Source organism: Electrona antarctica (genome assembly GCF_951216825.1).
Source record: "Electrona antarctica genome assembly, chromosome: 8".
In the NCBI taxonomy this organism is placed as follows: Eukaryota; Metazoa; Chordata; class Actinopteri; order Myctophiformes; family Myctophidae; genus Electrona; species Electrona antarctica.
In genome coordinates, this window is record NC_136789.1 from 54,308,366 (window position 1) to 54,323,222 (window position 14,857).

Consider the following 14,857-nt stretch of genomic DNA (forward strand, 5'->3'; position numbering starts at 1 on the left):
TAGAGTGTACAAATGGCTTTAGCTGAGGACCCCCCTGGACCCTAATCAGGTCATTGCGGGGAAGGCAGGTTCTACGATAATCATAGTCATAAAGTTACTTAGCCAAAGTTAATAATAGTGTAATCGGTGTATCTGTTTCTAATGTGAAGGCCAAACACTACTAGAGCTTGTTCCAGGCTTCTGTGATAAAGATTAAAGAGTAGTCTCTATAGCCTTACAATTAGACTACTCTTGATCAGAGTCATGTACACAGTGTTATTCATTTTGTTTATTATTTTGGCGTCAGCATGTTGGCACAGGAAATATTATTACTACAGTATATGTACTTTAAATTGTGTCTGACTAATCCCATACGGGATGGGCTGTGAAAGGCACGGAAATAAATAAAAAACGCTCATTCATTCAGTAATGATTCACCAACTCGCACTCACAGCTCCATTTGTCACTTTAAATGAACGCTGTGTAATTTACTGTGTAGCTAGCTGCTAGGTACTAGGTGTTATTTAGATAGATGCTAGGTGGTAAATGGTGCATTTATATAGAGCCTTCATCCAAAGCGCTTTACATAGATTGTGCATTACATTCACCCATTCACACACACATTCATACACCGATGCCAGAGGAAACCATGCAAGGCACCAACCAGCACATCAGGAGCAATTAGGGGTTCAGTGTCTTGCTCAAGGACACTTCGACACTAACTCTGGGGGAGCCCGGATTCAAACTGGTTGCCATCCAGCCACTCTACCCCTGAGCCACCGCATGTGTTATTTCAATAGATGCTAGGTAGGTACTATGTGTTATTTAGATAGATAAGGCCCTATCCTCCGGAACCTTGCACTTTTCTTAACTCTCTGGCGCCCACATTTTGTAAAAAAATAAATACAAATCTTTGCAGATTTTGAACCTGAATCCCTTTGTTCTGATGTGAGCAGATATAATGTAGGGAAGTATTTCGTGGGAAGAATAAACAGATGACAAAGGGTATTAGGGCATGTCTTTCCCCACATATATAATCTCACATCTGAACAATTTGTTTTAGGTTCAGAAATGTCAAAAGTCTGTTTACGTTGCACCGTTTTCTGTCTGAAAGACTGAATCAGATTGCAGCTACGTTATTCCTGCGTTTTCATTGGACGTCGTGCTACGTTATTCCTGCGTTTTCATTGGACGTCGTGCTACGTTATTCCTGCGTTTTCATTGGACGTCGTGCTACGCTATTCCTGCGTTTTCATTGGATGTCGTGCTTGGCTGTCGGACATCGGCGTGTACGGAGGGAAAGGATACGAAGCACGAGAATCTGAGGGAACTTCTGAATGGTGAACTTTTTGGTGCATTTTCTTCTGGCTTTACACCGCTGGCACGTCTGAGAGAGAGAGAGAGAGAGAGAGAGAGAGAGAGAGAGAGAGGACAATGAGGTTTAAAAACAGTGGTTCTCAAACTTTTTAGCCCGTGACCCAAAAGAGAAACTTGATGTCTCCCCGGCCGGAACCCAAAATAGTAAAAACAACAGATCTACAAGTGCACAACGTGCATTGTGCGCTTATAGATTTGCCGTTTATTATTGTCTTCTACTTGTATTTTATTGTGTTCTCGCGATACTGCCACCTTAGAAACTGAGAGCCACAGAGCTGCAGCATTGCAGAAACTCATTATTGTGCCCTTTCGAGACGTCAATATAATATTCAACTACCGTTTTCACTAATACTTAAACATTAAGTTTCCTAATGTATGGAATTTATTTGATTTGTCTTTGATTTATTCATGAAATTACAGAGAAATCATTTATTTATTTTTAGTTTTTAGTTTTGCCCCAAGCAGAGTGCTGAGAGGGCATGGTACGTACCGGCCTCTCCTCCCCGTCCAACACCTCCTCTTTGGTGAACAGTCTCAGGCAGTCGCTCAGAGTCACCTCCTCCTCCTCCTCCTCCTCCTCCCTCGAGGAGCTCTGCTGCCAAAAGAGACAAAGGTTGACATTCAGAGAGAGAGTCTTGGCCGACTGAAGTCATGTGTAAATTCCTCAGATAAGTACAAGGAGATAAGCAAGGAAAGGACATATACGTAACATATTAAAGCCAGGAGATATGCGTAACGCATTGTGGAACGTGGGGTTCAACGAGGGCCTTGTTGCCTCGTGTCTTGAGTTACATAACGAAAGCCATTGAAGCCGACTGACTGACTGACTGACTGACTGACTGACTGACTGACTACTGACTGACTGACTGACTGACTGACTGAATGAATGAATGAAAGAAAATGGGAAATTAATGTGTTCTTAATTAGAAAGCAGACCGATTGTCTGAGCTGACTGAGAGCCATGCTTCACTGGGCCATTTAATTATTATACTGACATTTGAAAAAGTCTGTGTCTCTCTCTCTGTGTGTGTGTGCGTGCGTGCGTGCGTGCGTGCGTGCGCGCGCGCGTGCGCGCGCGCGTGCTGACCTGTGCGATGGGCAGAGACAGGTCCCAGAAAGGATCGAATACGGTGGAACAAAAGCCACAGTGGTTGCAGGTGAGCATGCTCTTCAGTTGGCCCACAAACAGTTCTACAGGGAGAAAAGAAAAGCACAGAGATGTATACAGCTGTACAAGAAGAAAAGAAAACACAACACCCACAGCTTTATACAGACTCGCATGTCATCCAATCAGTTCTTCTATGATGGGAATATACAGTTGGAGGCCATCGATATTGTCCTTTTCTTTTTGCTGAGGTTTGCGTGATCTGCGCAAAAGGACAGTTAACCCATTTTGGGGCGGGAACCCCTTTTGGTGTTTTAAACATAGTTATAATTTAGCTATTGAAAAATAGCAGATCTACAAGCTCATAGCGCGCCACCGAGTGGCGCGCTACGAGCTTGTAGGTCTGCTATTTTTGAAAAATCGTGAAAATATTTATTTCAGAAAACTGGAGGATTTAGAAGGATTTTTTATTTTATTTTGAGGTCAGGCCTAAATGGGTCAAATGATAAGGGACAATATCGGTGGCACCCAACTGCAGTACTCTCTCGTTCCAATTCCAAGGCACTCACCGACCACTTTGCTGTCGTCTCTCTCTAGGTATTTATTCCACATCCTTCTGCCCTTTTCGTCGTCTCTGCGAAGGAAATCAAAGATCAATCGGACGTTATTGCGGTCAAACGGCGTATTAAAAGGCTTCCCTGCACAAGAAAGAATCCGTCCGTCTCAATTTGGATCCCGAGAGAGTTTACAAACTCTGATCTGATTCCACTCCCAATCCAATTAAATCTCCAGGTGTTATTGTTTAACTGACAAAGGCGTGTCGTTTGGGCTTTCTTTTTGCATAATCAAATACATCTGAATGACTGTTCATAATGGAAGGCCTAAGTGAATTATGTAACGTAATGAATTGGTTTCTATCTCCCATGAAGAGCATGCGGGTTAACCCATTGAGACGTTAGACCAGATTCTACAAATGTTGTCAAAATCACATCAATCACGGAGTTTGCATGTTCTCCCCGTGTCCCCTAAGGTAGGTACCCTCACAAAAAACATGCAGTAATCCTGGTCTCTAAACTACCTCCCCCTGGCCAGCCGGGGCGCCTGATGGAGGGGAAAGGAACTGGTTGGAATAACGTGTTCCTTCCACGCGCTACGTCCAACCAGGGAAACTCCCCCCTGTCAGGTGTAAAGTAGTGACTTGGACACTCATGCATGAAGGAAGCATGAGTTGAAGTCCGTTGCTCTCACCAGGTTGGCGGAGGGTGTGTAGAGCCCAGGATCACATTAGATAATTGACACAGGGGTGAAAAATCGTGGGATACAAATTATATCAATCACAGTTTTCTGAAAAACCTATGTTTCTAGATCAGTGGTGATGTCAAGGACCGCAAACATTATATGTATTTGGCCGCCGACCCCCATCTGAAAATATGTTGTTCCAGGGACCCCCCCCCCCCCCCCCCCCCCAGCTCCAAAGATACGAGTTAAAAACGTTTGCTGTGAAAAAGTACAGTATATATTCGAAGATTTGCACACGTTTTCACGATTTTTCTAAAATAGCAGATCTACAAGCTATGAGCTTGTTAAAGTGGTTAAAGGGCTATTTAAGGCGACACGCATGCGTTCCAGATCTTAACGTTTTTTGAGGAGCGGGCGTCGGATGGGACGACTTACGAAAGCTGGTCAAAGTCTTCCAGTGACACCTGGGGCCGCGCCGCCACTCGATTGACCTCGTTATGGAGACCGTCCAATAGGGAGCGCAGGAACTCCTGGGCATCCTGCTGGCTGCAAGGACGGGGGGGGGGGGGGGGGGGGGGGGAGAGAGAGAGAGAGAGATGAGAGGACAATGATGTGTTAAATCAGTGGTGCCCAAACTTTTTAGCCCGTGACCCAAAAGAGAAATTTGATGTCTCCCCGCCGGGACCCAAAATAGTAAAAACAGCTACATTGCGCCGCATTGCACGCTTATAGATTTGCTGTTTTTTATTATTGTTTTCTACTTGTATTCTATTGTTTTCTCGCGATACTGCCAGTTCAAAACCTGAGAGCCGCCGAGCTGCAGCATTGCAGAAACTCATTATTGTGCCCTTTTCGAAACGTCAATATAATATTCAACTACTGTTTCAATAATACTGAAACATTAAGTTTCCTAATTTATGGAATTTATTAGATTTTTCTTTGATTTCTTCATGAAATTACAGAGGAATCATTGATTTTTTTTTATTTGATTTTCTTCCAAGCAGAGTGCATCGTACGTTACCGGCCTCTCCTCCCCGTCCAACAGAGAGAGAATGAGATAAAGCGATGGCGAGATATGGGTGACTAGAGTCGACCTTACAGGCGTATGCAAAGGCTAACATTATGTAATTTAGATGTCATATTAGGTAGACATAGTGCATACAGTACTCATTTCATTGTAGGCCTACAGATATTCTACTGTTAGACGGATGTTAGGTTCTTAGTTTACGTATAATCCTTGATGACTATTTCTATGCATTTGATGTATTACCAAGTGTTGTTCTTGCTTACTAATCTGGATTAAAAGACAGGCCAATACTTAATTTATGCTTGCTCTTACAAAAAGGTGCCTGTAATGTTTGTCTTTTGTCTTTGTAATCAAATAACTCATAATCAAAGAACCAGATTCAGAGTAACAATGAGTCAATCATTGACTGTGTGTTTTCAGGTAGCATAACATACAACAACTGACCGGCATCCGGTATGACGTGACCTATGCATTTCCCCTGTACGGGACCTACGGGTACAGTGCCGCTTGCCGAAAATAGCCGGTCTACAAGGCAGTGTTTTTGGCAGCACATTTAGATTTTAGTTTTAGTCACATTTTAGTCACTAGACTAGATTGATAGTTGATTTAGTCGAACAAAATGCATTTTGGCGGGCCTTGATGCCGTCGTAACGACTGTTTTTTTCACTTGCTGTAAATAGACGATCTACAAGCTTGTAGATCTACAAGCTTGTAGATCTACAAGCTTGTAGATCTCTTGTCCACTAGTCCCTTCCTATAACATTTTAGTCTAGTTTGTATTTGTTGACGAAATTTTCGGTATATTTAGTCTTAGTCATCATAGCTTAGTTTTGATTTACTTTCCATTTAGTTTTCATCAGTGGAAGAAGGTAGTCGACGAAATCAACACTGATACAAGGTGACTTGTGCGTGCGCAGAGGGGTTATCCTTGGTGACCATCAGGTATCCATCAGGCTTCAAGCACTAAAGGTCCTATTCAACTGATTTTGACCCAGGGACCATAGACATATAATAAAGGTAGACGCCCCTTTCGGCTCTGGAGCGTATGTGCTCAAGGGACGGCAAAGAATTCCCGAGATTCCTTGCGAAGCCCCGCGGAAGCATGAGCGTGCGTCACAGAGCGCATGTTCGGGTCTGATAAGTCCCGGAAAAGATGCGCTGTGATTGGTCAGTAGTCACTTGAGTGTCAGCGTGACGTAGTGTACCGGCATCCACTCTTCCGCCGTACCAGTGTAAATTCTTCCGCCCTCCCGTCAACACGCATGGCTCCAACGAACTGCAGCAGCCAATGAGGCATCTATTTTTGAGTGGTGTAAACCACTCCTTTGAGTGGTGTAAACCACTCCTACAACTGGCTTTGTTTGTGCAGAAAAAATGAGCATGGTTGCTATGTTCACCCTGTTCACCCGGGTGTGATTTCATTACGTCGGACATGATTTCATTACGTCAGACAGGCTATATAAGACCTTACACCACTCAGTTCACACGGGTGTGATTTTTTTTTTTATATCTATGCCAGGGACCACCATCCTGACTAAGAGCAACCTGGGGACCACCACCATTGTGTCGGGTGGGCTGACCACCCGTCCTGCACCTCGCGGGACTGTCCCGAAATTGCACCCTCTGTCCCGCAAAGCAAAGATATGGGGAACCTTTTTTTTTTGCATGTGACCTTACCATAATCCCAATAATATTGAATCAAATTCCATCATATTCAAGAGTTTATGGAGAGAAATGACTCCAGACTTTCAGAGGGTGTGTGTGTGTGTGTGTGTATTCAGCTCGTTATGCAATATGCATGAAGGCGGCCATCCCTCCTCCCCCTCTATCTCTCCCCCCCCCCCCTTAATATTCCAGTTATATTTGATTTCATTAGCATACAGTTTTTGATTTTTCTACATTGCATCTCATAATTTGATACACTATATACATGAATGTTGAGTAGGCCTACTGGTGTTTCTTTCTATAATTTTTATCCCACGATTTTGTAACCCATTTTTCACCCCTGTGTCAATTATCTAATGTGATCCTGGGCTCTACACACCCTCCGCCAACCTAGTCCCCATATATGGGGGACATGGGGAGAGCAACGGACTTGAACTCATGCTTCCTTCATGCCTGAGTGTCGTTGCTCCTTAGGCCTACTGGTGTTTGATGTTTTGTTTTGTATCTGTTCTGTATTTGTTGTGTCATGTATCTGTTGTCTGTCCTAAAATTTGCAAACTTCAATAAAGATATTTGAATAACAACAATATGCATGAAGGCCATTATGTTTCTGCAATGCACTGTCAAATAGGCCTACATCTGCCTTTTGTTGTTGTGTATGAACCACTTTTGTATGTGTTTTTATAAATAAAGCACTTTTAAACTGAAGATGATGGCCAATGTAGATAATACAATCAGTATAATATAATACACCAGTCTGAAGTGAGTGGTGCAACAGCGCCCCCCGTTGGTACTCTAAACATAGGGACATTGCTGTTCCTTGGAGTGGTTGCACCACTCAAAAATTAAACTAAGTGGTTTTCAGGGACCACCTGCAATACCTCCACGGACCACCGGTTGAAAACCAATGGGAGACCCCAGTCTACTAGTAGTCCTGTGACGAACAGTCAAAAAGTGCTTTAGTTTTCGAGATACCCCTACCGGGCTTAGGACCAAACACAACATAGTTTTTCCTCATCTCTAAGGCCTCCCATACATGAAATGGATTCTTGTATAAAAATATTTTACTGCAAAAGTGGTGAAATTGATATTTAAATTATACACCCCAAAGTAAAAATACAGCCTGTCCGTCTGGGGATTAAGGCATATAAACTCATGTAGAGTCACAATGGAAGCTCTGAGAGGTTTACAACTTGGCATACCTGAAGCCAGGACATCCCTCTACATTCTAGAAAAATAATAATGTCAATATGTGAATGTAAATATGAGATATAGACATTTGAACACATACCTACAATAGGCGGAAATGTAAATCTATGTAGAGTGTCTTCTTTACTTTGTAGTGACTCTGACATGGATTGTCATAGCAACACATATGAGGGCTTGTATGGAAGGTGTGGTTCTGCTGAATCGAGCAATACCAATTGTGTAACTGTAGCTTGAATACTCGTGGAGTTATGGCACTAAACGTATATGGTTTCCCAAATGGGAGGAAATAAAGCAGTCCTAATGAAATCTACAGTATCAAACAGATTAGTTTTATTTTGACTTCACTTATGCAAGGGTGGTGAAATTATAACAAATTCACTTGAGTAGAAGTCCCTAAAATATATGAAATGTCACAAATGAGAAATTGTGAAAGTATATATGCAGCTTCAACAATAGTAGGCTACAGAGAGAAATGCATCCCTACAATAGAACTACCTAACTATTATTTAGCACACCTGGATGAGGGAAACCAAGCTCAATGCTCAATGTTATCCTCATACCAGCAAGTCATTCATTCATGTAGAGTTGATATAATCATTTAACATGTTTGCTTAAGGTAAAGTTGTATTTAGCTTCACCGCATCTGCATTGTATTGCCTATGGCTTTCTTCATAAAAGGTAAATCATTGCAAATATTTTGGAATATGAAAAGGATATATATTTGGAATAATGGCAAATCAAGTAGCTATCTGACCTAGCTTTAAGTTCCATTTAGTGTAACATACTAACAGAGCATGTCCAGTAGCCATTGACAATAGTAGAACCCTGACACTGTAGACCTTAGGGCGAGAAAAGGGCGAGGTCACATGCACGCATCGGCCTGGGTGACAGCAGACTGCTGGGCGAGCGCTGGCGCTTTGGCATGGGGAGTCAGATCAACATATGGAATTAATTATGTACTGGCCATATATGGAGCGTGTCTTGAGTATACAGGGATTAATGAGGTCAGATCAACATACAATATGGAATGTCAGAACAGGTCAGCTCCATTTATGGAGATCTAAGGGTTTGAGGTTTTGAGGTCAGATGTAGAGTTGCTGGCCAATATTGATGACATCAGGGATCTCCATATATGGGCATTCTTATATATGGCTTTAATATTGATGAGGGATCTCCATCCCTGATGATGTCACAAGGTCACTATAACTAACAGACTAACTGACTGACAGTGACAGGACATTTATGTTTTCATAGTAAATGATGTGATGTGTGGTCGCTATTACAACATCGTTAAAAAAACATCCAAATACAAATAGAAAAAGGAAAGTGACACGGTCAATAATGTCAAAACCTCTGCAGTAGAAGACCTTCAACACTGAATGTTGCTCAACAGAGAAATGATGCTGATGTTCATAAAACCCTGGCTCCATATACCAACACTAAGCTCTCGTAACCTGATCGTATGAAGATAAATATCATACAATATATAACCTCTGACTGGGAGTTATAATGACATACTGAAGACTGAGCTCTGAGGAAGATGTGATGATGGTCTAAATACAGGAAAATCCTGGAAACTGAAGGAAAATCTCATTCATTACAATTTGAATTGTAGATTGAGCTGAAAGGTCTGATGTGGTATGCTCTGAAAGTGTGCCCATGGGATATGCACTGATAGAAGCTGCACGTCCAAGAAAAATCACACCCGTGTGAACTGAGTGGTGTAAGGTTTTATATAGCATGATCAGCTGTGGTCTGACGTAATGTCTGACGTAATGAAATCACACCCGGATGTGATTTCACAACTGGCTCTTTCTGTGCAGAAAAAATGACCATGGTTGCTACGGTCATCCAGTTCACCCGGGTGTGATTTAATTACGTCAGAAATTATTTTGAACATAGCAACCATGCTCTTTTTTTTCTGCACACAAAAGCCAGTTGTAGGAGTGGTTTACACCACTCAAAAAACAGAGCTGTAGAACTTCAGATATATTGATGAAGAAAATCATGGACCAGTATGTCATCATAACGCTTAGTTTAGTGTCATCACTTTCATTTAATTAAATTAAAATAGGTGAACATTTGGTCTGCGGCTCTGATTCTTTGTTTTGTCTGGCAGCTGCTTTATTTCCTTTAGAGGTTTAAGGTAGCTTTTATGATGTTTATATAATACAAGAGCAGCCGACGATACAACTTCATCAACGTTCATTGTCTCTGTTACTATTATCAACCTTATTCAGTCTTCTTGATGAGACTGCATGGTGCAGGCATACTCTCACTCTCAACATTTGTAGTTTGCTCAGCAACATGATACATGATAAGATATCTTTAATTTGAAGGAAAGTATATTTTCTGTATTTGGAGCCAGGGTTTTCATCATCATCATCTCTCTGTTGAGCACCATTTAGTATGTGTTTGAAGGTCTTCTGCTTTAGGGTTTGTGACATTATGGATCTTGTTTCTTTGCTTTTTCTAAATGTTTACCACAGATGATACAAATATTTGGATCCAATGTTTGTACATCACACTCCATTCTGGTAAAAAAAAAGAAAAGAAAGACAAATACTTCAGGTTCAGAATTCATCAATCAACTATGTTGTGTCCGACCGTACACTACTATAGTTAGGTACTATGCACAGTAACCATGCTGTTACAAGTGATACTAATGAACCATTCTGGTGAAACAGCCTGGGCTTTTCTATTATGCTACTGGACAGGATCTGTTACACTAAATGGAGCTTAAAGCTAGGTCACTCCAGCTAGCTAAATAGCTACTAGACTTGACAAGGTTCTTCTGCTCTTTTCACATTCCAAAATATTTTGCTGTCAGTTTATGAAGAAACCCATATAGGCAACACGATGCAGATAGAGCAGATGGAGACAAATACTGTAAAAAAATATTATGTAAAATGATATCAACTCCTACAGAAATGAATGACTTTAATTGCATTGTTCCATAAGTCTTGTCTTATTAATACTGGTATAACTTAAGAGGGACACAGGACATGGGGATACTGGTATAACTTAAGAGGGACACAGGACATGGGACACAGGACATGGGACACAGGACATGGGGAAAATATGAGAATTGATTGTGTTTGTTTTGTATAAGGGATGTGAAAAGTTACTGTACATTGCAAATAAAGTAAACAATAAAAAATGAAAATTGTGAAAATTGTGGAGGGCAGAGATCCAGGAATCCTGAGTTGGTGTTTGCTAGACTCTCGCAGTAACTAATGACTTGCTGTTATGAGGATAACATTGATCATTGACCTCATCCAGGTCTGTGCTATATAATAGTAGTTCTATTGTAGGCCTGCATTTCTCTGCAGTATTGTTGCAGCTGCAATATTCTTTTCACAATTTCTCAAGTTTGGGATTTCATACATTTTGGAACTTCTATTCAAGTCAATTTGTTATAATTATTCCACCAATGATAAGTGAAGTCAAAATAAAACTAGAAAGGTGCAATTCTGGGAAATTGCAAGTGTGGTTGCACTGACGTGAGTCACAAAGCATATAGGGACCTGGGAACTGAATTCCGTCTTACCGTTTGTATTCTATATTGTGATGTCATGTGAAGCATGACAACAGTGACAACAGTGTGTGAAGCATATGACAAAAAGCATATGACAAATCACACCTGTGTGAAGTGAGGGGGGCTAATATATTAAAGTCTAACTCATGTTGATTAGGTGATGTAATGGTGATGTGAAACAAACGGTGTAAACACATTAAATGCCATTAACAATAAAGATGACGCAAATGTTCCCTTTATTGGCAATGGCGTTTAAAAAAAAAACATTGAACAAAAAAAACCTTGCTGGCAAAAAAATATCGGACAGAGAACAATAGTGTGTTGGTGTTGCCTAGAGCAACCACACTAACTAATACTGTCGATTTCATTAGGACTGTTTTATTCCCCCCATTTGGGACACAATGTACGTTTAGTGCCATAACTCCACGAGTATGCAAGCTACAATTACACAATTGGTATTGCTGGATACAGTAGAACCACACCATTCCTACAAGCCCTCATAATGTGTTGCTATGACAATCCATGTCAGAGTCACTGCAAAGTAAAGAAGACACTATACAGATTTACATTTTCGCCTATTGTAGGTATGTGTTCAAATGACTATATCTCATATTTACATTCACATATTGACATTATTATTTTTCTAGAATGTAGAGGTATGTCCTGGCTTCAGGTATGCCAAGTTGTAAACCTCTCAGAGCTTCCATTGTGAATCTACATGAGTTTATATGCCTTAATCCCCAGACGGACAGGCTGTATTTTTAGTTTGAGGTGTATGACTTTAAATATCAATTTCACCACTTTTACAGTAAAATATTTTTATACAAGAATCCATTTCATGTATGGGAGGCCTTAGAGATGAGGAAAAACGATGTTGTGTTTGGTCCTAAGCCCGGTAGGGGTATGCCAATTTCTGGGGGCCATTGTCACAGTACTATAGGTTTATATGGTTGAAGTTGTTAAGATGAGTCAAGAGGAGGGTCTGCTTTAGCTCTAAAGGGAAATCTGCAGTCCACAAGTACAGAAGCACAAGGGAAGACACACTTACTTGTAGCCCACAAATTTGGGCGCATATCTCTGGATCTGGGTCTTGAAGTCTGAGGGACTGATGGCCTCATTATTCACCGATGTCCACAGGGTCCGTGTGAGCTTGGCAAACTCTGGGAGGGAGAGAGAGAGAGAGAGAGAGAGAGAGAGAGAGAGAGAGAGAGAGAGAGAGAGAGAGAGACTTCCTTATGGTGATACTGATGTAGATGAATCATTTTTTTTAAATCACACCCGTGTGAAGTGAGGGGCACTCGTACCATGATACATCATCTCATTCTGGCCAATCCCAATTTGAGTCCTCACTTTTGTCTTCAATGTTTGTGTTTACACAAACCCTCAAAGCTGACCATTCATTGTCAATGGCATTCAATGTTTGTGTTAGGACAATGTTTGTGTTTGCACAAACCCTCAACGCTGGACATAGGAGGGTAGCGCCCCTCAGAAGCTAAATATATCCACAGATATATATATATATAGTACCAGGTCTTATGACTTAACTTAAGACCTGGAGGTGTGGTCAATGCTGTTTGGCCACTCAGAATAGCCAAATGGCATTGATCACGCCTCCAGGTCTTAAGTTAAGTAATAAGACCTGGTACTTAAGACACGCATAATACTGCCCATCATTTCCATTTTTTCCCCTTTTTTTCCCCCTACTTCTTTTGAGTGTCCGTTGCTTATGTTGTCATTGGGGAAGGTGCTTCATGGGAGACAAACTTTATTTGTAGGCTATAGCACCTTTCTTTCATGACATGAAATGCAGCTCAAAGTGTTTTACAGAGCAATAAATAAATAAATAAAAGCAAAGGCATAAAGCAACATTAAAATAATAGCAGCCAGTAAAGGCAATACATGTGAGGACACGAATAACAACAAGGATTTTAAAAGCCCAACTAAAAGCAAGAGACAAGAGTGAAGAAGTAGGTCTTGAGCTGTGCTGTAAAAATGTTAAGACAGGCAGAGCCTGGGAGTAGCTTAACTGGCCATTCAACCTTTCAATTATGTAATGTATTGGAAGGCTACACACCTAGAATTGTTCCCAAGGCAGCAGTTGTAAACAACTCTGCTGGGTAGCTAAAGCGCCTGCGCTGACGTTGCACAATTTTCAGTCGAAAAGCATTTATTTCTGTCACACGTCTTTACTCTTATACGTATCTGTACCCAAGAAGGCATAACAATAATAAAGAACATTGAGAGAGAGCATAAACTAGGCTTCTTTTTTCTTTTATTTTTACCGTCCATGAGAGCAGCTTTGGCCTTGCAGCTGCTGCTGAGGTCTGTGCGGTGCGTGTTCCTCATGCAGTAGTCTCTCAGCTCCGGAGTGTTACTGAGACACTGTAGGATGGAGTTCATGAAACACTGGAAGAGAGACAAGAAACAACAGCACATATTTTACCCATTTTGACCTGAGATCGATTTTTTTTTAAAAGGCTTCAAAATCCTAACATTTTTCTGAAAAACCCATGTTTCTATGTCAGTGGTGCTCAACCTTTTTCATGTCAAGGACCCCCAGAATTATCTCTATTGGGCCACAGACCTAGCCTGGCTAATAAGCCAGACTAATATCACACAACACTGTCGCGGTATATTAATAATAATAATCCGCCTGCAGGCAAAACATTTTTTGCCAACGGCTGATTCGGTCTGGTTTATTAACCAGGCTACCACAGACCCCCATCTCAAAATATGTAGTTCCAGGGACCCCCCAGAAGCCACATTTTAGTTAAAAATGTTCGCTCCGAAATATATATTCAAAGATTTGCGCCACATTTTCACGACTTTTCAAAAATAGCAGACCTACAAGCTCGTAGCGCGCCACTCGGTGGCGCGCAATGAGCTTGTAGATCTGCTATTCTTCAATAGCTAAAGCATAACATAATGCTTAAAACACCAAAGGGGTTCCCGCCCAAAATGGGTTAAAGGCGGGAAGGATAGAAGGGTCAAGGTGTGTGTGTGTGTGGGGGGGTCTTCATTGTTGTTCGTGCCGAATAACATGGGGTCATCTTGAAATCGTCTCATATAAGCATTGTGGTCCAAAAATAAACAAGCTGTCTCGGCGATATTGTCAGGGAGGTGCCTCTGTATCGTTTACGACCGTCAGTCACTCATATTTGATACGAGTCTGTTTCTAGCGAAAATGTAACTAATTCAGCAGCAGCAACAGTAGCATTTTCTCTCAGTCAGTTGATTCCTCATATCCATATGAGTGGAACTCAACTGTTAATTTTTCAAACACAGTTCTTATATGAGGCAATCTAAAATCCCCTTATGGGGATTACAATGCAAATAAATAAAGTACATGTCATGAACCCGTGGACTTGTGCCCTCAACCGATATTGACGTCAGACTGCGGTGCTCTATAATGTTGTTGTTATTAGAAACATGGTTGTGATGGTGCTTGGTGTTCTGATGGTGCAGGCGTACGGTACAGTGACAGGACATGGCTAATGTTTTGTCCACCAGAGCAGACAAAGGTGCTATGTCTTGCTCCACCCCGGGCTTAGCCCTTATTCCTAAACTTATTTTGCCGTTATATTTTTGAAAAACATTTAAAAATAGTTCTACAAGCTCACAAAGTGTCGACGGAGGTCGGCTAGTTGGAACAATTTTAAAATGTTTTTCAAGAATATGGCAAAGAAGTTTAGGGATAAAGGGTAATTAAGGCGTGCCC

At 41.4% G+C, this 14,857-nt stretch overlaps 1 protein-coding gene across 1 annotated transcript in view; it reads right to left on the reverse strand.

Annotated features, from left to right (window-relative positions):
- Nucleotides 1–14,857, reverse strand: part of LOC306927492 (ubiquitin carboxyl-terminal hydrolase 2-like) — a 31,540-nt gene that overhangs the window by 5,512 nt on the left and 11,171 nt on the right. Inside the window, exons 3-9 of the mRNA XM_079507255.1 lie at nucleotides 13,422–13,545; nucleotides 12,188–12,299; nucleotides 4,136–4,246; nucleotides 3,031–3,095; nucleotides 2,444–2,547; nucleotides 1,847–1,948; nucleotides 1,288–1,366 (exon numbers count right to left, since the gene is read on the reverse strand). Of these exons, the coding sequence (XP_079363381.1) occupies nucleotides 1,288–1,366; nucleotides 1,847–1,948; nucleotides 2,444–2,547; nucleotides 3,031–3,095; nucleotides 4,136–4,246; nucleotides 12,188–12,299; nucleotides 13,422–13,545 (697 nt within the window). The remainder of the gene's footprint in view (nucleotides 1–1,287; nucleotides 1,367–1,846; nucleotides 1,949–2,443; nucleotides 2,548–3,030; nucleotides 3,096–4,135; nucleotides 4,247–12,187; nucleotides 12,300–13,421; nucleotides 13,546–14,857) is intronic.